This window comes from Tarenaya hassleriana, unplaced genomic scaffold (assembly GCF_000463585.1).
Source record: "Tarenaya hassleriana unplaced genomic scaffold, ASM46358v1 Cleome10, whole genome shotgun sequence".
NCBI classification, from domain to species: domain Eukaryota; kingdom Viridiplantae; phylum Streptophyta; class Magnoliopsida; order Brassicales; family Cleomaceae; genus Tarenaya; species Tarenaya hassleriana.
This window is the reverse complement of record NW_010960188.1, coordinates 2,152,542-2,172,289: the sequence shown is the minus strand read 5'-3', so window position 1 is coordinate 2,172,289 and position 19,748 is coordinate 2,152,542. Positions and strand designations below refer to the sequence as shown.

At 42.8% G+C, this 19,748-nt stretch overlaps 8 protein-coding genes and 1 non-coding gene across 11 annotated transcripts in view; 4 read left to right on the top strand and 5 right to left on the bottom strand.

The window, feature by feature from the left end:
* Positions 1-61: 61 nt before the first annotated feature.
* On the bottom strand, positions 62-146 carry TRNAY-GUA. The gene is given in 2 exon segments: positions 62-97; positions 110-146. It is a non-coding gene; the product is annotated as a tRNA-Tyr (tRNA).
* A 157-nt stretch (positions 147-303) lies between these two features.
* Positions 304-2,087, bottom strand: LOC104801760 ((+)-neomenthol dehydrogenase). The gene is made up of 4 exons (XM_010525108.1): positions 1,935-2,087; positions 1,120-1,378; positions 849-1,043; positions 304-774 (listed from the first exon to the last, which is right to left on the bottom strand). The coding sequence occupies exons 1-4, from the start codon at positions 2,024-2,026 to the stop codon at positions 376-378; spliced, it is 945 nt and encodes a 314-aa protein (XP_010523410.1). The 5' UTR covers positions 2,027-2,087; the 3' UTR covers positions 304-375.
* Positions 2,088-2,303: 216 nt separating this feature from the next.
* Positions 2,304-3,894, top strand: LOC104801754 (pentatricopeptide repeat-containing protein At5g61800). The gene has a single exon (XM_010525099.2). The coding sequence runs from the start codon at positions 2,332-2,334 to the stop codon at positions 3,868-3,870; it is 1,539 nt and encodes a 512-aa protein (XP_010523401.1). The 5' UTR covers positions 2,304-2,331; the 3' UTR covers positions 3,871-3,894.
* A 468-nt stretch (positions 3,895-4,362) lies between these two features.
* LOC104801745 lies at positions 4,363-5,180 on the top strand. The gene is made up of 2 exons (XM_010525090.1): positions 4,363-4,451; positions 4,547-5,180. The coding sequence occupies exons 1-2, from the start codon at positions 4,434-4,436 to the stop codon at positions 5,003-5,005; spliced, it is 477 nt and encodes a 158-aa protein (XP_010523392.1). The 5' UTR covers positions 4,363-4,433; the 3' UTR covers positions 5,006-5,180.
* A 269-nt stretch (positions 5,181-5,449) lies between these two features.
* Positions 5,450-8,237, top strand: LOC104801740 (calnexin homolog 1-like). Its single transcript, XM_010525083.2, has 6 exons — positions 5,450-5,605; positions 5,691-5,760; positions 6,336-7,465; positions 7,556-7,627; positions 7,725-7,835; positions 7,927-8,237. The coding sequence occupies exons 1-6, from the start codon at positions 5,519-5,521 to the stop codon at positions 8,050-8,052; spliced, it is 1,596 nt and encodes a 531-aa protein (XP_010523385.1). The 5' UTR covers positions 5,450-5,518; the 3' UTR covers positions 8,053-8,237.
* A 589-nt stretch (positions 8,238-8,826) lies between these two features.
* LOC104801730 (staphylococcal nuclease domain-containing protein 1-like) lies at positions 8,827-14,643 on the bottom strand. The gene is made up of 17 exons (XM_010525070.2): positions 14,477-14,643; positions 13,865-14,039; positions 13,560-13,634; positions 13,354-13,470; positions 13,149-13,256; positions 12,667-12,873; positions 12,343-12,558; positions 12,157-12,264; positions 11,771-11,941; positions 11,457-11,654; positions 11,004-11,369; positions 10,691-10,921; positions 10,412-10,600; positions 10,244-10,321; positions 9,951-10,145; positions 9,473-9,850; positions 8,827-9,379 (listed from the first exon to the last, which is right to left on the bottom strand). The coding sequence occupies exons 2-17, from the start codon at positions 14,021-14,023 to the stop codon at positions 9,185-9,187; spliced, it is 2,991 nt and encodes a 996-aa protein (XP_010523372.1). The 5' UTR covers positions 14,024-14,039; positions 14,477-14,643; the 3' UTR covers positions 8,827-9,184.
* A 1,075-nt stretch (positions 14,644-15,718) lies between these two features.
* On the bottom strand, positions 15,719-18,130 carry LOC104801723 (peter Pan-like protein). Of its 2 annotated transcripts, XM_019200755.1 has the most exons (7): positions 18,021-18,130; positions 17,797-17,880; positions 16,748-16,978; positions 16,551-16,643; positions 16,292-16,448; positions 15,992-16,200; positions 15,719-15,902 (listed from the first exon to the last, which is right to left on the bottom strand). In XM_019200755.1, the coding sequence occupies exons 2-6, from the start codon at positions 17,812-17,814 to the stop codon at positions 16,187-16,189; spliced, it is 513 nt and encodes a 170-aa protein (XP_019056300.1). In that variant the 5' UTR covers positions 17,815-17,880; positions 18,021-18,130; the 3' UTR covers positions 15,719-15,902; positions 15,992-16,186. The 2 variants fall into 2 exon arrangements, with proteins under 2 accessions (XP_019056300.1, XP_019056301.1); XM_019200756.1 differs by lacking the exon at positions 18,021-18,130 and having other exon boundaries at positions 16,748-17,689; positions 17,797-17,883.
* Positions 18,131-18,517: 387 nt separating this feature from the next.
* LOC104801718 (germin-like protein subfamily 3 member 4) lies at positions 18,518-19,502 on the top strand. Its single transcript, XM_010525059.2, has one exon. It carries the CDS (start codon positions 18,615-18,617, stop codon positions 19,242-19,244), a length of 630 nt encoding a protein of 209 aa, XP_010523361.1. The 5' UTR covers positions 18,518-18,614; the 3' UTR covers positions 19,245-19,502.
* Position 19,503: 1 nt separating this feature from the next.
* LOC104801706 (respiratory burst oxidase homolog protein A) overlaps positions 19,504-19,748 on the bottom strand; it is a 4,308-nt gene continuing 4,063 nt past the window's right edge. Inside the window, exon 12 of one of the 2 annotated variants that reach the window (XM_010525038.1) lies at positions 19,504-19,631. In XM_010525038.1, the coding sequence (XP_010523340.1) occupies positions 19,522-19,631 (110 nt within the window). In that variant the 3' untranslated portion in view covers positions 19,504-19,521. The remainder of the gene's footprint in view (positions 19,632-19,748) is intronic. The other variant, XM_010525047.1, reaches the window with a different exon arrangement.

The window sequence follows — 19,748 nt, the reverse complement described above, 5'->3', positions numbered from 1 at the left end:
ATAGCCAAAAAAAAAAAAAAAAAAAAAAAATCTAAGAGATGGTCCCTTAACAAAAATAACTTCCGACCTGCCGGATTCGAACCAGCGACCTAAGGATCATCTGCATCGACTACAGTCCTCCGCTCTACCAACTGAGCTAAGGTCGGTTGTTGACAGATGATCTAAAAGTTTAAATTTATTAAAATTTTATATTGATTATAAGATTTTTTTTTTAAAATGAATTATATAGAGACAATAACGTAAGAATTTTTTTTTGATACACATCCTGGTTATGAAAAATTTTGTATTTTGAGGACCAACGCATAAAGAAATAAGCGACACCAATAAAAAAACAAGGCACAGTGAGGTTGTTTCATTTTGCAAAGCTTGAAAACATCAGAAGTTAATCTCACGTCTCTCAGCAAAGAATTTTCCGGTCACTGCATGGTCGGAAAGCAACAAGGCAAGCCAAACTCCCGTGTCTGCTGCATCTTCAGCCGACATATTTCCCTCATAGCCCGTCATCGCCGTTTTCACCCAGCCCGGACAGAAACAACTGACGTATACCTTCTCGCCTTCGGGCCTTTCAGACAGTTCCTTTGCCTTTACTCTCGTGTAGGCATTGACCGCAAGCTTCGACACGGAATAGTCCGTAAACGTTTGCGGCCACCCGCCTGATTCCCACGTTCCATCTTCGACTTGGTTGAGGAATGACGAGACAGTGTCATCTATGAGTTCCTCTGTCAGCGTGTCGGGATTTGCCAGAGCTTCTCTTAACGCTGAATTCGCTATTCTCTGCATCAAGCTAATATGATCACGAAACGGGATATGAAGCTTGTAGTAATAAGACATAGAGAGAGTTTACGTACGTTTCGACGTCCATTGAGTCTACCCAGCCGAGAGCTCACATTCACGATACGAGTACCTTGACGGGACAGTCTCATCAGTGGTATCATAGCTTCGGTCATGTTTTTAGTCCCGTAGTAGTTAGTAGCCACGACGGTCTGGGCAAACTCGACGGAATTATCTGATCCAAGATTGTAGTTAACTCCCGCATTATTTACCTGCAACATATACAAGTCACATCGAATAACAGTTCAAGTAAACAAAAAAGAATCCCGAGGAATGTTTTCTTCTTACAAGAACATCCAACCCTCCGAATGTTTCTTTAATCCACTGTCCAAACTCTCTGATGGACGAGGAGTCAGTGACATCTAACTGATGGAATTCCACCTTCAGACACTCGTTCTGCAAGACTTTAGCAGCTTCAAGGCCAGTTTCTGCATTTCTGGCTGTAAGAACAACCGTCAGTCCCTGTCCTGCGAGCTGTCTCGCGATTTCAAAACCTATCCCTCTGTTTGCACCAGTCACCACTGCTATGTTTTCAGAAGACCACCATCTACAAGTATTGAACGTTACACAATTGAGGAGGAACACAACCAGAATGTACAAAGATGAGACCAAAAACATAGTCATTTGAAGAGGAACCCAGTATTCATTTATGTCCAAACGAATCAAATCCCATCTATGGAACATATAGCCGTGCATGTTGTCTGCTTGAGAATGACAGGAACACAAACAGACAAGTTAGCTCATCAAAATTGTTGAAATCATCTTAGAAGAACGACTTACACCAGTAGGGGAAGATAGATAAAGCAGTTCAATTCATAAAAAAAACGAAGAACGAAGAAGACGATATGCTTTGCCGCATCTTCAAATTCCAATTTTTTAATCCATACAAGGGCAAAACAATGAACATTTCTTCCGAAAACCCAGAGATTAATTCAGACCGGCTCCAGTCTCCGATTGTTGCAATCGGAAAGTGGATAGTGCCCAAAAACATTCAAAGGGAAACGACGACGATCCAACTAACAACAAGCACACTGAACACGAGATTCTGGCAGAAGAAACCGCGATTGATCCCGAAATTAAACAATCGATGAGATTGATGATACCTCTGCTGGTCGGAATATGGAAGTGTGCGAAGGAGAGAGATCTCCTGCAACCTCTTCTCTCTCCTCTCTCGCGCTTTCTCCTTGTTCGTCATCGCCGTCCTCCTCCGCCGGCTCTCGTTGTGTCGATCGATCTACGACGATGACGTATAGGAGATGCATCATCAGCCGTTGGATCTTTGGACGGTTTTTAAACATTTACACAAAATGTCCTTTAACTTCTGAGATATCATAGTTTTATCCCAAATACTTCAAATTACTTTTAAACCCCAAACTGCATGACGTAAAGCGTGAAATTAGCGCAAGTGATTAATCTATCAGATTATGTCATGTAATCTTGGGTGTGAGAATATATACATTGGAAGAAAGACTATCAAGTATCGGTTAATTTGTGCCAGGAATGGTAATTCATAATCGTCTAAATCTCAAACCATCCGTCGAAAATCTCCTGAAACTGTGTAAAACCTTGAAACAGCTGCATCAATCTCATGCCCAAATCATCACTTCCGGCCAAATCTCGCATGATTTGAACCCTAACTTTCCTGTTTTGACCAAAATCCTCTTCGCCATTACGTCTATCTCACCGAGCTTGAATTTGACGGTGTCTTCGCCGGGTCTGGTTATGAGATACGCGACTTGGGTTTTCAGGTTCATCACAAACCCATCAACGTTTTGCTTCAACACGATCATCAGAATTCATTCACTCCATGGATCGCCACTGTCCGCTCTCTGCTTCTTTGCCCAGATGCGGCGTAGTTCTGTTCCTCCTGACTTCCACACCTTCCCTTTCGCCTTCAAGGTTTGTGCCCAGAACGGTAGCCGTGCATTAGCTGAGACGCTTCATTGTCAAGCTTTGAGATTCGGGCTTATGTCTGATTTGTTCACGCTGAATTCTCTGATCCGGGCTTACTCATCGGTGAGACAGATGAGTGACGCAGTCAAAGTGTTCGACATAAGTCCCCACAGAGATGTTGTCACTTACAACGTGCTCATCGATGGGCTCGTTAAGGCTCGTGAGGTTGTACGTGCACGAGAGTTATTTGATTCCATGCCTTTTCGTGATTTGGTTTCTTGGAATAGTCTCATTTCCGGGTATGCACAGATGAATCGATTTAGAGAGGCAATTCAACTCTTCAATGCCATGATTGCTTCGGGTCTGGAACCTGACAATGTCGCGATTGTTTCAGTTCTTTCGGCATGCGCACAGTCGGGAAGCTTGGAAAAAGGCATGGCGATTCACGATTATATAAGAAACAACAGAATATTTGTAGATTCGTTTTTAGCTACTGCGTTGGTGGACTTCTATGCAAAATGTGGGTTCATCGATATAGCAATGGGGATTTTCAGTTCGAGTTCAGATAAAACTTTATTCACGTGGAATGCAATGATCACAGGTCTTGCGATGCACGGCAGTGGCGAGTTAACATTAGATTACTTCTTTAAGATGGTTAGCTCGGGAATCAAACCCGATGCGGTCAGCTTCTTGGGTGTTCTTGTGGGTTGCAGCCATGGGTGTCTAGTTGACGATGCCAAGAAGCTTTTCAATGAAATGGAATCAGTGTATGGTGTTGCTAGAGAGCTGAAACATTATGGGTGTATGGCAGATGTGCTTGGACGAGCTGGTTTGATTGAAGAAGCCACAGAGTTGATAAAGGAGATGCCTAACAATGGTGGAACTCGTGAGAAAGTATACGTGTGGAGCGGTTTGTTGGGAGGATGTAGAATCCATGGAAATATTGAGGTTGCAGAAAAGGCGGCAGAGAGAGTGAAAGCGTTGAAGCCAGAGGATGGAGGGGTGTATAAGGTGATGGCAGAGATGTATGCAAATGCAGAGAGGTGGGAGGATGTGATTAGGGTTAGGGAATCTATGGACGAAGATAAGAAGGTGAAGAAGAATACAGGGTGTAGTTTGGTCGTGTTGGATAGGTTTGTTTGTTGAATTTTGTTGCAGGGAATGACCAGCAAATCTCAGACCGGCGAGGGATTTACTTTGGTTAAGAAAAGGATCAGACATCACCAGTTCGAGGCTTCCTAGGTATGTATGTCTCTTGTTCTTGGATTGAAAAAAGTGGCAACTTTGACGCTACTTGCACATAAAGCAACCATTTTTATCTATTAGGTGAACCAAGTTTTGATATTTTTATAATCATATGCAATAATATATTATATATTTGATATGTATATGTATATATATATATATACAGCTTACTCAGCTGCTTCTGTAGTGAGTTCTAAATTAATACTTAGAACCCGATTTGACGTGTTGCTTCAAGAGACTTCCACAATCATGTTTGCATGCACTCATCTGTTTACACGTGTACTTTAACTTTCCACAGCTCCCTTCCCAACTCCAGAATTTTCCGTCGTCACTCTTATATACGCAGTTGCAGAATCCAGTCCCTGAATCAATCATCCAAGCAAATCACCCAAATTCACCAGACGAGTCTTAAAGAATCTCAAGGCTCCTCAGATTTTGCACGTTTCTTCGCAAGAACAACAGCCATGGCGGCTCGAGCAACGGTAAACCACCGGCCCTATGACACGGTGTCGTTTTCTCCATCTCCCGGTCGGTATTCGTACTCACTTGTCGTTGATTGTTTGCGTTGTATTGTAAGGGTACATTGAAAAGCATGGCTCAGAGACTGAGAGCGTACACAACCTCGACCGCGCCGAAATCGAAGGCCTACGCTCCGGCGACTGAGTTCAACCAGCGGCCCGCTGCCGGGAAGGGAGACTATGTTCCGGTCTACGTGTCCTTAGGCATGATAGCGTTGTCGGTCTCGTTCGGTCTGTACACAGCGTCTCTGCACCTTAGGGACAACCCAGGTGTCCGCATCAGCAAGAAGACACGAGAGACACTTCCCGAGGTCGAGGATCCCGACAAGATCGTGGACGAGGCGAGCCGGTTGGCGGACAAGTCGTGGTTCAGGAAAATAGCGCACGTGCAGGAATTCGACAAGCAAGATGTCATGTCGGATCCTACCAGGAAGGATCAGTTCGCGCATAAGCCTCGTGCCGTTACGCTTAAGGACGTCGGTGTCGATCCGAAAATTCCGGCAGCCGCTGGTCACTGATCATTTGAAGGGTCGTTTCGTAGTTTAAATGGCCGGGTTTTTGTGTATATGGATGCGTATAATTTTCCTTTTTGCGTATATGAACGCGTATAATTAGAGACATAATCCTTTCTGTGTATATAAACGCGTATAATTAGATGGTCGTTTTTGTGTATATGAATATGTCGCTGCGTTACCGGTTTTGCTTTTTCCTCGAGCAAAGAATTTGTTAAAACATTTGTGGGCCCAACGTCAAATTCCGTTATGGGCCAAGGCCCATAATCCAGATTTAGTGTGAAGGTGCACCACGACGCGGCACGTATTATACCTGTGTTATAGATGACGTGGCGAATTGTGATTGGTTATCGCCGCGTGGCGCCCGTTTTCATTGGTGGGAACACCGAGGGCGACAATTTCGGACTGGTCTCCGGCCAAACCAGTATTTAAGCATCTGGAAGAAGAGGATGAAGAAACACAGGTTCTGTTTTTTATTTATTTGGGAGTTGTATCCTGAGATCGTTGTTTTCGTCGAGGATGAGAGGAAGGAAGCTTACGTTCGCGCTGCTGCTTCTCGTAGCCTTCGTTTCGTTTCAGAAACTTTGCTTCTGTGACGATCAGACGGTAATGACATTGCCGTTGGTGTGAATCGCATTAGGATTCCTTTGATTTGTTTAGATTCCGTGTTCTGATGTTTGCCATGGATCAGGTCTTTTACGAACCGTTCGACGAGTCGTTCGATGGCCGCTGGGTCGTTTCGGAGAAAGGGGAATACCAAGGTAATGATTGATCTTCTTACCATACCAATCATGTCGGGAGTTTTTTTTTTTCCATTTCGATTTTATCTGTACTGTTCGTCGTTGTTTCTATTGGGCGTCACTATTGTCTGAGCATTTTCCACAGTGTAAATGAAAATGCGGGGAACAATTAGGTTATGTCATCGGATACAGATTCATTTAAGTTTTCTAGTGGGATCTCGTTGGTACTACCTGAACGATGTGATGACTGGATGTAGACAACGATGTTTGTCTTGTAGTAATGGAAGCTTGAATTGATCATTTATGGTCTCTCGTTATCCATGATGTTGCGTTCGAGAGTGGCTTCTGCAGGCGACATGATCTTTTCAGTTCTATCAGATGTATGACCGATTCTGTAGTCTGAGCATCTTGGCTTTGTTGTTTGTATGAAATCTCTTGGCTTTGTTGGTGAATAACTTAACGTGAAGGTTAAACTTTTCCATCTCTCACCTTTCTATAATGGAGCTGGATAGGAAATGTTTTAAGTATTATCATTTGATATTTTCTTGTCTTTTTAATGGAAGATTGCTGACAGTTTCGAAAATTCTTGCGTTCAGGTGTCTGGAAGCATGGGAAGAGCGAGGGGCATGATGATTATGGGCTTCTGGTGAGTGAGAAGGCCAGGAAGTACGGAATCGTCAAAGAGCTGGATAAGCCACTGAACCTCAAGGACGGAACCGTCGTTCTTCAGTACGAGGCTCGTTTCCAGGAAGGGCTGGAGTGTGGAGGCGCTTACCTGAAATATCTCCGTCCTCAAGAAGCCGGATGGACGCCTCAGGGGTTCGATAACGAATCTCCGTACTCCATCATGTTCGGACCCGACAAGTGCGGGGTTACAAACAAGGTGCATTTCATCCTCAAGCACAAGAATCCCAAGAGCGGTGAATACGTGGAACACCATCTTAAGTTCCCTCCCTCTGTCCCATTCGACAAGCTTTCCCATGTCTACACTGTCATTTTGACTCCCGACAACGAGGTCAGAGTTTTGGTCGATGGAGAGGAGAAGAAAAAGGCCAACTTGCTGTCTGCTGAAGACTTTGACCCTCCTTTGATCCCTCCCAAAACCATCCCTGACCCAGAAGACAAGAAGCCAGAAGATTGGGATGAGAGAGCCAAGATTCCCGATCCCGATGCCGTGAAGCCGGATGACTGGGATGAGGATGCTCCTATGGAGATCGAGGACGAGGAAGCTGAGAAACCTGAGGGGTGGCTGGACGATGAGCCGGAAGAGATCGATGATCCTGAGGCAACCAAGCCTGAAGACTGGGATGATGAGGAAGACGGGGAGTGGGAAGCTCCTAAGATCACTAACCCGAAGTGTGAGGCAGCTCCTGGTTGCGGGGAATGGAAGAGGCCGATGAAGAGGAACCCTGAATACAAGGGCAAGTGGAGTGCCCCTTTCATCGATAACCCAGCCTACAAGGGAATCTGGAAACCGAGGGAGATTCCTAACCCGAACTACTTCGAGCTTGACAGGCCGGACTTTGAGCCCATTGCAGCCATTGGTATAGAGATATGGACAATGCAAGACGGCGTCCTGTTCGACAACATCTTGATTGCCAAGGACGAGAAGGTTGCTGAGACATACAGACAGACGGGATGGAAACCCAAGTTCGATGTCGAGAAAGAGAAGCAAAAGGCCGAGGAAGAAGATGCCGGTGGACTCCATGGTCTCAAGAGCTACCAGGTAAGTTAACTTTTTGTGCAGGAACACACATTTCTTTTTTTGTCCCCATGGAGTAATGCATAATCAATGTTTATCCTCATATCGTTGCAGAAGAAGGTGTTCGACCTGTTGTACAGGGTTGCAGAAATTCCGTCCCTCGGTGACCACAAGGACAAGATCATTGTAAGTTGGTTTCCCTCTCTTAATCCCTGCGGATTTGATCACCTCGCCTCTGTCAAGAACCGTTACTGAAAAATCTGGAAATCTTATTACATCATAGGAATTCATCGCGAAAGCCGAGCAGCAACCGAACATAACCGTCGGTGTCCTTGTCTCCGTCGTGGTCGTGATCCTCTCGCTCTTATTCAAGCTCATCTTCGGTGGTAAAAAGGTAAGAAAACTTAAAACAAAGATCCTTGATGCATGGAAACCAAAGAGAAACCCTTTGGACTCCATTCGATGATGGTGTGTATATTTCGTAGGCGAAAGTAGAAAAGAAGAAGAAACCCGAAGTAGCAGAGACCCCAAAGAAGAAGGAGAAGGCCGAGGAAAAGCCAAAGGAAGAAGCAGCAGCCCCGCGGAAGAGGCAACCGAGACGTGAGGGTTAGTGAGGAAAGATGGCGATGATTTTGAGATGCGAAGGGGTTTGGCCTTTTGAGGAGAGATGAAGAGAGGAGTTCGTTGTTTTCCGGTTTTTTTAGATTCATATTCAGATGGGATCGTAAGAGCCATTGTGGATTCGTTTTCTTTCCCTCAGATGATCACAAGTTGATGAAATTCGCAGCCCAAAGTATGAATCTCTGATCACAAACATCCATTTCGTTGACACTGTTAGAGAGAGAGAGAAAATCTCTGTATAAATTCAGAATACAGAGGAGGAATGTAACGCTGGTTCTGGTGGCGTGTGTCGCAAGAAATGTGAACGCTCTCTCTGCATGGCAGCACGCGCTCTCTCGGTGTCACCTAATCGTTTGCGCCTCTCTCTCCCCCTCCAGGATCGGATACAGAGAAAAATCTCACGGTTGGTTAATAAGAAGAAAGGGAATGGATAACGGTGACGACGAACCAGAATCAGAGGGACGACGACGATGTCAGAAAGAAGGGTTTAAGATGACTTGTAAATTAGTGATTCAGGGAAGGAAAGTCAGAGGTAAGTAGTCGTCTCCCTGGGTAGGATTTGAGCTGTGGGCCATGAACAAATACATTTTGGGCCCAAATTATACATCGCACTCAGCCCATTTACCATGTACCATGTTCATTGGTTTAGGTCTCTTATGGGCCTCCGAGTGTTTCACATCGAATTCTGTTTTAAGCCATATGATACCCAAATCTTACGCAAGCCCAATAATTTATAAAAACAAATAATCCAAAAAAAGAAAGGATGACGAGTAAATAAAATAAATTGGAAGAAAAAGTAAATAGAGTTCGAACTAAAATTGAAAAATAACCGTAGGCGTTGTTACCTGCACCTTATTACCACTCTCTTCTCTTCTGTCCTCGGAAGAAGGGGAAAGAAATAAAAATAAGATCCAAGAAACTGTGTCCTAATAAAAAAACAAAAATAAAATAAATAAAAAAAACTAAAACGTTACAAAGGTTTCATGCAAACAAAAACATGGTGGGACCGAGAGAGAGGCAAATGCTGATCCCTCCCACCTCAAGGATCACACTTTCCACCCATCACTTGTTATGGTTTCCTACCATAAGTTACCTTTTCTTTTTCTCACTCCGGCACAGAGCTTACCGGCGACCACCGCCGCCACCTGGCTTTCTGACAGGACCGGTATCCTCGTCGTCCGATTGGATATCACCGTACTGCCAGATTCCGGTCCTAGAGGTGCGAGCTTCCTCTTGGAACTTCTCCAGACTGTCCAGAGCCGCCAATTTGTCTTTGGGCTCCCATTTCTTGCGCTTCTCCATCCTCGCAAGCCCTTCCTGCTCGACACACCACGAAATATCCCCACACAATTAATTAACCCTCGACACAGAGTCATGGAAAAGAGAATCGGAGAAGGATGAGTGACGGACCTGAAGTACGGCAGCATTGACTGAGAGCTCATCGTCAACAGCGACAAGTGTGATGGCAAGTTCAGTTCCAGTTCCTTGGCCCTTGACTTTGCCACCGGATGTGTCCCTTTCCTCTACGATTGCCCTGAACTCTCTGCCACTGCCCAGTGTCACATTGCTCAGATACTCGGCTGCTTCCGGGCCAAAGTCCTCTTCCAGGCCCGGGACCTTTACATACGCGAGTCTGCAGAGCTGTGCAAGACCTGGGGCAGAGGATACTGAAGGATCCACTGGGCGTATTGCGCTGTATGGAACCATCTCCTGGTTCCCGTAGTCGATGTAGAACACTTCGAATTTGTCATCCGGGGACTGAACTGCTCCTCGAGGTCCATTTACAATCTTACCACAAGAAAAAATATACAAAAAATGCTAAGCGATTCACCGAAGAAGGAGAAAGCATTACGAAATAAAGCGGAGGATGATTGGAAGTTTGAATTACCATCGCCCGGTTCCAGGATTTGTCAAGGCTGAACTGTGCAAGGACAATGTCACCTTTCTTTGGGTTGAAAGCCCCAATAACAGGTGCATCTTTGAGATTCAAAGAAGCAAGTTGGTGCTGAATCGAAGTTACTTTCTGATCACCAACTGATTGTACATAGAATTTACCACCTCCAAGTACTTCTGTAACAACAATCTGCAGAGAAAGGAAAACCGGGTTTAAATTAAAAAAAAAGGTCGGGTTTACTATGTAAACTAAAACCCAACTGAGAATTTTATGATTAGTTAGTGCACCTTCAATGTTTCCTTCTGCTTGGTTTCTGTGGTAGAACCATTTGAGACTACTTCTCCTTCAACATAGTTTTCCCAAATCTGTGAAAGATCAGGAAGTTGACATTTAGGATTTGAAGAAAAGCATTTTCTTAGGAAGACACTTACTAACTAGTAACTACTACTCCTCACCTTCAGTTTCTGGCTTTTAGCAGATCGTTCAGCCTGTTCGAGAAGATGAGCCTCAGGGATCCTGTCTGCACCGAAGCTGGTCTGCATCTTCGCTAGGCCAGCTTCGAGAAGAACCGTTGCCACATTGGTCCGAGACTCCCACAATGATCCCAAGAAAGTACCCGTTCTATCCACAGTTTCAACCTCAATCTGTGTATTATACGATAACATGTAAAGCCCGCATGGTAGAAAAAGAAAAATGAGATACATCTCAGACATTAATAATCGTGTTCTGTTTACCTCAACATCTCTCTGCATAATCCTTCGTCTCATTAAAGCAATTGCTTCGTCTGAATAAGGTTCGCCACGACCAGGACATCTGACACCAGAGAATGAAAAGGCAATGCTGCATGTTTCCTTTGGAATCAGAAGCTTAAACCGATGTCCACTGAGAACGTATTCCACAACGGCAGGGATTCTCCTGCTTCGGTGCAGGAATGGCAAGAAATCCCTAGCCTTCTTGGCTGAGGCCTGAGATGATATCATTCAACAATTAAATCATAGAAATAGAATAAAAAAACCGCAGTACAGGGTGTGTGTGTGTGTATCTAACCGTTGTAAGATCTGTGATGTGCATGACTGGAGAATCCCTTGCAGAATGGATTCCTTTCTTCCCAGAAATAGCACGGGACTCAGCAGCCAGAAGAGTATCATAGTAGTTAGACCTTTCCTCAAAATCTCGGTGCCTAACCACAGTTCCAAAACCACGGGCAACAACAAGCTCCGCAATATTCGCCCCTGGCTGCTGGCCACTAGCAGCAGCTGCAGCAGGCGCTGGAGTTTCATCAGCATCACCCTTCGAAAGAGAGGGAAGGAACACCGAGCCAAAATCCATGACCCTAGAATCGCCAGACCCAGAAGTAGTAGGACCACCATCTGCTGGGCTGACCTTCCTTGAGTATTCCATTTGAACAACCACCTGGGGAAGGAGAAAAATTCAGTTCATGCATTGCTGACACTAGTTCAGCATAAGTTTATGAATTGGCATTGAGGAAAGAAGAATTACTTGTTTGCCAATGAGCCTTTGTCTCAGAAATTCCCTAGCTTCTCGAGCGTAAGGGGCTGGCTTTTCATCTCTTCGTGGATTACCCATTTTAGGACACCTGATACTCGAAAGACAGACTCGGCGTTCTGCCAATGGGCTCCCGTACGGAATAGAATCATCGGCAACAACAACACAGTCCCCACTTACAATCTCTACTACCTGAAAAAATGTAAAAGCTAGTTAGATAAAAAGCTAAGAACATGTTTAAAAAGAATAGTAAGAGGTGTTGAAGAAGGGCATATATTTCCCAAAGTCCTTAGACTTGGAGGCATTACCTTTCCAGTAAAGTTCTGGTCATGAATTGCCTTTGAGTTTGTGGCTGGAGGAACATAGTTGGTCCACATTCTTAACCGGTTTTTCTTGGCTTGAAGCTCTGCAGCTTTCAGTTTCTTCTTGGCTTCATCTTCCATCATGTTAGCACTCCATTCAACATACTTAGCAAGACCCTGTGCATCATGAATATCAATTCATGTCACTCCTTTTATTCAAGAAGATAAAAGATCACGTTCACCAGCAAGTAAAATTCACGTCTGAGATGTACTATAGGGAAAGCTGCCAACATAACTATGAACTTTTACTAAATTGTAGTTGCAGTGTTATCACTCGATTAGTTCAATTTGTTAGTATTGATGTGTAAAACAAAAGCCAGTTGAGCACATACATTCTCAACAAGCTCCAAACCCAAGTCCGTCACTGTTTCTCCATCAGAGTAATGAACGGAACCAATCAGATTGTTGAACTTGTCAACGCCTTCCAAAACAATGCGAACCTGCAGAAACCACCTCACATTCATCTATTTGTAAAATATACTTAACACATAACCCAATTTGTTGTGAAATTTCCTTACGTCTCTACTCAGAACACGAAGCTCAGTAAAGTACTTGGCTTCCGTTGCAAATGGATCAGGAGAAGACTCAACCGATGATGCTGCAGAGGCAGCAAGTCTCTGGGCTGTCGTTAGAGGACCACGCAGTTCCGTAGAAACATCTCCATTCGGCTCAGATGAGGCAACATCTGTCTCAATAAAACTATCGGCTGCAGGTCTCCTTCCCATTGATGGAGCCTATTCAAAGAGCAAAATATAAGGCAATCTTAAATTTCGGAAGCAGTTTGACAAAAATATTGAAGTGCCAACCTCTGACGGTATAAACAGGGAACAGACATTTCGTACCTGAACTCCAGCAACAAATACTTGCACAAACTGAAAGTCTGGAAGAAGATAGACTCGAACCATGCTGCCATCACGGACTTGCTCAACAATACCCTCCATGGGCTTTCCTTTGTTTGCAGCTAAAAGGCCCATCGCATCAAAGTTACCAGCATCCCCGATGGCAGAAGGAGGAAGATTTCTGATAGATGCCTCACCGGCACCAGGAATCTGAAATGACATAAAATTCATCAGGAAAGCAAACAGAGGAATTCACAATATTTCAAGTCCAAACAAGTGGAAGATACTCATAAATCTTAAGCGAACTCTGAGAAATAAACATTTAAATTTCTTCTATAACATTTACTTTTCTCAGCCACTACAAGAAGATTAGACTGCAATGGTTCACTAAGACTCCTGAGTCCCAGCAAATGTGCAACAAATAAAGATGAATAAATTTGTGCTTCAACTGATGGAACCTAGAAGAAAAAGAGACGAAAAACAACCTTGCTCCAACGGCCAAGCCCTTCTTGCTTGGCCTGCTCTTCAAGCCGTAGCAATTCCGCAATGTAAGGACTGACCTTATCCTGATTTTGCTGGCCTGGCTCCCTGACCTGTCATTACACAGCCAATCCTCAACCAAATCAGAAAATAGTGTTACGACCATTAAAACTTAGATTTCAGAATGTAGGGGAATTGACAACATTTAACCTTTGCCCAGCCAGCAGTAACAACAAGCATGGCAACATTTTCATTGCCAAGGAAAACAGAGCCAAATTCTCTACCAGCAATAGCTTCCACTTTGTAATCAACTTTGAATACAACCTCCTGCTCAAGAAACATATCATCCAGATAAAGAACAAGCGTCCACCTATTGCCATAAGGATCAAAAGTCTATTTTTTTTTTTACTTAGCACCTTTCCTATGCAAAGTTTCCTCAGAAACTCCTTGCTTTCCCATGCAAAAGGTTCATCTAAACCTCCCCTGCGAGCCTGAAAAAATAAGAAGTCAAACGATAAGGAAGCTCATTCTGACATAAATCATGAAATTCCCCTAATGGTTTTTAGATATGGTAAAAAATAGAAGACCAAAATATGGTCCGAAGCAGGTAATAACAGCAGTTATTGCTATTGCTAGCTGAACATAAATAGGATGCCCCTCCCAAAACCTCAAAACAAAATACTTCATAATTGCGGAAGTAGAATGACTTGATTAAGCTTACCAGCTTAGGAGCGATGAGAGAAGATAAAGTGATGGTCTTTTCCGGTGGAGGGCCGGGCTTGTTGTGGCTCAAAGCCGTGACCACCAAGCAGTCCCCAGAGGTCACAGCCTTCACTCTCCCTCTGAGCCACTTGTTCTCAGTCGCAGCCACAGACGCCATGATGACTGGCTAAGATCTGCACCACAAATCACCGACGCGGGGAAGTAAGATTACTCAAGTTTGCTTGCTTTTCAACATGGTGCATTGGTACCCATTTCATCAGAATTCGATTTTGCCTGGTCAGATGATCAAAAGTACGGACAGAAAGCTTCCCAATTCCGTGGATCGGTACGCGGATTTGCAATCGAATTATCAGAAAAACATGAGAATCACCCCAAAAAAAAAACCACATGCATCGGCGGAGAAGTAGCATAATTGATCCTCAATATAACCAGAAATCGTATGTTAGCCTCGATCGACACCGGAGTTAGATCGAGCCAATCAAAATAACGTTTCCAACGTAACAACGCAAGCAAATTCAACGTAAGATCGAAATACGCGAAACCCGGACCAGAATCGGATCAATAAACGGATAGATCTACAAAAATTCCTCGATGATTCCGATGAACATACCTGGATTATTCGTAAATTACTAGATCTGGGAACGAACAAAAAGGAAAAAATATCTCTTGTTCTCTCTCTGGTTCAATCTGAGATTGAACAAGAGAAGGACAAAGAGAGAGAAATTGTGGGACAGAGAAGAATACGGCGGATCTCAAGATGTAGAGAGCTCGGAGACGGTGCACAAGAAGGCGAAGAAATATAAACAAGAGAGAGCGAATGGGGAGATATGAGCTATGTGTATCTGCCCCTGGGATTCAAAGATATTACATGATTTGCCATTCTATAGTTTAGATATTGTTTTGTAGAAAATAGGTTTGTCTGTTTCACACTGAGTTAAACTGGTAAATCAGATATCAAGCCCTATAGTTATCTAATTTTGCATAAAGGTCCTCCATGTTGCTATTTCCTTTAAAACATAATAAATAATTAGTAAGTGTGAAATAAAAGAATTTCGAACAATAAAAATTTTAAAAACCCAAAAGAAAAAAATAGATTTTCTATTAATGTACGGCCTATTCTTGGTGCAATTAATTTATAAACTCACGTATTTTTAACCGACCAAAACGTTAAGTAATAAATTTTGATCCACTTTTATGATATTGAAATCAACCCTATATCGTAATGATGATCTAAATTTAGGAATAAAGTGTACGAAAAGACAAATTATTTGGAATTTAGATATTTTAAGTTATATTCAACCTTTTATTTTTGTGTGTCAGTAAATAATTTATAGATAAAAAAAGGCATATATCACATAGCCAAAAATCAAAGTTGTAGATGAGGATGTAACATCATTAGGTCATGGAATGATCCATGTTTATTTGATAAGTTATCTTTATTTTTGTTCCATTAGTAAGAAAATTTATAGCATTTAATGGGCTTGGATTTATTAGGAGACGTATTAATTAGGCCGAGAGTAATTATGTAAAGAAACGAACAAAATCACACGTAATTACAATGACATTATTTTATTAAATGATTTAACGCTTATGGGGAAAAAAGTCTTCCATATAATTATATCTCGTGGATCACACAATTCGTCACGTTTAGACAACCTTAAAACCTCCCATGTGATCGTGCCACAAACACAATATTTAAAACGATATTTTTATTTTAATAGATTTATTTAATATTTTCTTGAATTCGTTAATACCCATTTTAGTATTATAGAGATTGAATCCCATTCTTAACACAAAATTAATCAAAACAAGTTTTGGATGAGAGGGGGCTTGCATATAGGGGCTGTTCTGATAATTATAAAAATATGGGGTCTATTTTCAGAAGAAGAAAAAAAAATAGTCCATGATGAGGTATGTAATTGCTAATGTCAACGTAAACAAAATTTGACATATCCTCGTTTCTGACCTCTATAACACTTCCTCATCCTCAGCATCTTCTTCTTCTTCTTCCTCTGGCTTCTTGTCATTCACATTCCCTGAACAAACAGATAGTGATTCCACATATGGAGGGTCATTCATTAGAGATTAGGTGCAAAGGTTAGGCAAGGGGTTGAACTGAACATACCGAATTCGCTAAATATAGCTCCTCCAGAACACAACCCTTCCTCGACCTTGGTGAGTTGCAGAGTCATTCTGGGTCCAATCTCCTGCAGTTTCACAGCGCTTTTCGTTGACGCTCGGTTGACTCTGCCCATGTCACTATTTAGCATCACTGCCGCCGCTTCTTCATCTGCTTCGCTCTCTGATCCATACCCAGTTCTTACCAAACCACAGCTGATGGATATCAAACACAAAGAACGATGGAAAGAGATCAGACAAATGCTAGTGAGAAGAAAGATCCTGACTTTGTGACAAAGTCACTGACATCCTGCAAGTTCCTGAGATCTGGGACTTGATGGTTTTCTGATCCTTCGAGACACTCCCACAGGTTGAAGTCTTATGGAATAATGTCTGAAATCGATAAGTTTTGTCTCTTTGTTGTAGTTCAGTAGTACTATTCTCTGGCATGAAGAGAGTTTGACCTGACATTCACATCCAAAAATAGCATTACAAGGGAGGAATAACTTTTACACAATTTGATTAATGTGAATATCATATCATGTCCTTCCCCGACCCCAACTTACAGTGTTAACATCTATGGATGGGAATATGTTCTGAAACATAATGGTTGTGAGCTTCAGATGCTGTTCTCCACCACCAAAACCCGAGAGGACAATCTGACAATTAAAAGAGCATTAAGACATAGCAACCGAAATTAGCTTGCTTACAAGACTACAAAATTTATACACAACACACAAGAGGAGAGACAGATCTAAATCACCAGAGGAGGATTCTTGAAAAAATCTTGAGGGCATCTCGGCCGCAACTGAGACTGAGCTACATCAGATGCCAATGCATATTCATGAATACTGAAAGTGAGAGTTGGGCCCTGTGGTGTCCTTGCTACTCTTAGATACGGAGCGGACTCTGTTTTAGACAGTATAAGGAAATGGGTCACACCCATTGGACCTGCAATATTTAAAAAGTCCTTCAGATTGTTCCGCTTCTTCTCCTGCAAAAGTCAGGGGGAAAAAAGAATGAGATTACATCAGCAATCTCGAGCTAAATCAATTGTCCTCCAACTTTGCTAGCTTGAACCAAGTATATTCCACGAAACAAACCACCACATTATAATCAACGAGGAGATGCGATATTTCTCGAGGCAAATATAACCATGTACATCACTATAAAAGCAAAACCAAAGTCCCCTACACATGATGTCTCACAATGCCAATGGGGCTTTGGCTGCATACATGCAGCACTAACTGTTCATATCTAGAAGAAAGCATTCATGTACAGTTTTCCTACAACTGGTTACCAATGAAGTATCGAGTTCAATATCTTCAAATTCCCAGCGGACCTTACAAAGGCTTTCTTGTGAAGGCAAGGCCTCTAGGGTACACACTATAAACTATAAAGATCGAGAATTGCAGAAATTAGTCTGAGCAAGGAATTTTCCCAATTAACAAACTTATGCAAAGGGCAAATTCTAGAGCTTGAGGTTGAGAGCAGTGAACGGGAGCATGGTTTCCTCAAATCCATCTGCAGTTGCTTCATGGAACCGGGCAATTTCCCTCTCGAAAACACAAAACTCTTTGGAATCTTGTCCCCGGTGACATGGTCAACTATTGGTTGGTTTTTCTTCGCAATAGGCTTCACAGAGACCTTCTTCTTCGTATTCTTCTTTATCAGTCAAGTGTTAAGCAGCAAACGAAGGAAACTTCTGAACAAGCGATACTCCAAGTAACAATGGATGCCAGACCAAAATTTTCACCGGAAAAAGAACAGATTTCGGACTGAGGCCGAAACAAGAAGCAGTTTTTCACTTACGTTTCTGAGACGAGCCATTCTATCACAGAAGAGCCAACCGCAAGGGAAGCTTCAAACATTTACGGGAAGAGACAAAAATGGTTCCTGAAAAATACAAAAGATCAAACATTTACGGAAAATCGGCATAAACCCAAGTACTCGAATTTGTAACTCCTAGAAATCCCAGGAGAAAAGAAACAGAAAGTAACCGTCGAAATTGCAGAAAAGGATTCAAAAAACCCTACCTGAGTCAAGATAAAGCCGGAGAAGAAGAAGAGGAAAGCCCGAAAGCGAAGAGCCCACCGGCGAAAATTGACGCAAGAGACGGCGATCAATTTCGAAGGAGCGAATGAGGTTTAGCACATTATATCAAATTCCGGTTTAGGGGCAAGCCTGTCCGGTTCACGTTATCTTTATTTGTTTTTTTTTCCAATGCAAAATTATGTATTGGTTTTCTTTTTCCTTTTTTGGCATTTATATGTTTTGTCCTGAGCATATTGGTTCTGATAAAGTTTGTTTTTATAGAACTGAACCGTTAAATGTGATTCCCACGGCAGAGGAGCCGCCATTGGAGCTCATTTTCCTTTCCTGTAATGGCAAGGAACTGAACCTTTTCAGGTAATAAAAATGAATATGGAATCAGGGCATAATAAGTAACGTTAACATCAGTATATATATATATATATATGAAGAAATAGTTAGAATACTTTATCTTTCTTCGAAGCAATTTTTTGGTCCAAAAAGCAGTAGTGAACTCTAAGCCAATTTTGTCTCTTTATATATACATACAGAAACATCACCAGCTTCGGCAACTGGGCAAAGAGGGAGAGAAGCCGACGATGATGAAGTTCTTCGTGATCGCTTTCTGGGTAATCTTCTCTTTCAGCGTAGCTGACGTCTCTGCAGATCCAGACAACCTGCAGGACACTTGCCCGAAAGCCCCGGAACAAGAACGTGTCTTCATCAACGGCTTCCCTTGCAAGAACACGAGCAAGATCACCGCTCAAGATTTCAAGTCCACGGGGCTGAGAGAGGCAGGAGACATGGACAATTTCCTGCAGTCGAACGTGACAATGCTGACGGCGTCAGAGTTTCCTGGTCTGAACACAATGGGACTGTCTCTTGCCCGAACAGACCTCGAGATCGACGGATCGGTGCCTCCACATTCCCATCCGAGATCCTCCGAGATCCTTTTCGTGCACAGAGGAATCGTGCTCGTTGGATTCATCGACACGCAGAACAAGATCTTCCAGAGGGTTCTGAAGAAAGGAGAAGTCTTCCTCTTCCCAAAGGGTCTCCTCCATTACTGCTTGAACTCTGGATTTGAGCTTGCCACCACTTTCTCCTTTCTCAATAGCCAGAATCCGGGCGTTATGACCATCGGAGGCGTGCTCGGGATCCATCAAGAATATGTCAAGAATGCATCGAGGAAGTTAGCATCCGGAGATACATACCGTGAAGAACTCTGAGATGATTCAGTTTGAATGTACATCCCAACATGAACTATGATTTATTTTTTAACTGTGTCCCTCCTATGCAGTAAATGGTTTTGCAACTCTTTTTGTGAGTGTTTCTTTTGATGTTTGTGACCAATGAACTGTTTGGTTCTGTAACAGTGAATTCTATACACCGTTCATACGGGACATAACAATTGAAAACTTTGTCATTCAGTGACAGAGCCTTCTATGATATATGTAAATAGTTGAGCTATTCACTTCTTTTTCTAAAATAAATAAATAAATGGAATTAGAAGTTCTCTTTGTGGAAAGAGAATTTGGTGGAGGTCTTGTGGGAGAAATCCAGAGCTAAGTGCCTTAGCTCTTTCGTCAATGCCGGTGCCCCACAGTAGAATACTCCTGCCATTACACCACCACACAATTGACAATCTTCTTCTTTTATATATATATATATATATATGTATGCTCCAGTGTTGTTTTGTATGTGATATAAGATGTGTCTTTTATTGTAGGGAA

Excerpts from the sequence above, each read along its gene's own strand:
- LOC104801740 (XM_010525083.2), top strand. The coding sequence starts at position 5,519 with ATGAGAGGAAGGAAGCTTACGTTCGCGCTGCTGCTTCTCGTAGCCTTC. Across the intron at positions 7,466-7,555 it reads ATGGTCTCAAGAGCTACCAG|AAGAAGGTGTTCGACCTGTT; the intron begins GTAAGTTAACTT and ends ATATCGTTGCAG. Across the intron at positions 7,628-7,724 it reads ACCACAAGGACAAGATCATT|GAATTCATCGCGAAAGCCGA; the intron begins GTAAGTTGGTTT and ends ATTACATCATAG.
- LOC104801730 (XM_010525070.2), bottom strand. The coding sequence starts at position 14,023 with ATGGCGTCTGTGGCTGCGACTGAGAACAAGTGGCTCAGAGGGAGAGTG. Across the intron at positions 11,655-11,770 it reads ACCAGAACTTTACTGGAAAG|GTAGTAGAGATTGTAAGTGG; the intron begins GTAATGCCTCCA and ends ACATTTTTTCAG. Across the intron at positions 10,601-10,690 it reads TTATGCAGAGAGATGTTGAG|ATTGAGGTTGAAACTGTGGA; the intron begins GTAAACAGAACA and ends TATAATACACAG.
- LOC104801718 (XM_010525059.2), top strand. The coding sequence starts at position 18,615 with ATGATGAAGTTCTTCGTGATCGCTTTCTGGGTAATCTTCTCTTTCAGC.
- LOC104801760 (XM_010525108.1), bottom strand. The coding sequence starts at position 2,026 with ATGACGAACAAGGAGAAAGCGCGAGAGAGGAGAGAGAAGAGGTTGCAG. Across the intron at positions 1,379-1,934 it reads CCATATTCCGACCAGCAGAG|ATGGTGGTCTTCTGAAAACA; the intron begins GTATCATCAATC and ends CAATACTTGTAG. Across the intron at positions 775-848 it reads GACTCAATGGACGTCGAAAC|AGAATAGCGAATTCAGCGTT; the intron begins GTACGTAAACTC and ends AGCTTGATGCAG.
- LOC104801723 (XM_019200755.1), bottom strand. Across the intron at positions 16,644-16,747 it reads TTTTCAAGAATCCTCCTCTG|ATTGTCCTCTCGGGTTTTGG; the intron begins GTGATTTAGATC and ends TTTAATTGTCAG. Across the intron at positions 16,449-16,550 it reads CATCCATAGATGTTAACACT|GTCAAACTCTCTTCATGCCA; the intron begins GTAAGTTGGGGT and ends TGTGAATGTCAG.
- LOC104801754 (XM_010525099.2), top strand. The coding sequence starts at position 2,332 with ATGGTAATTCATAATCGTCTAAATCTCAAACCATCCGTCGAAAATCTC.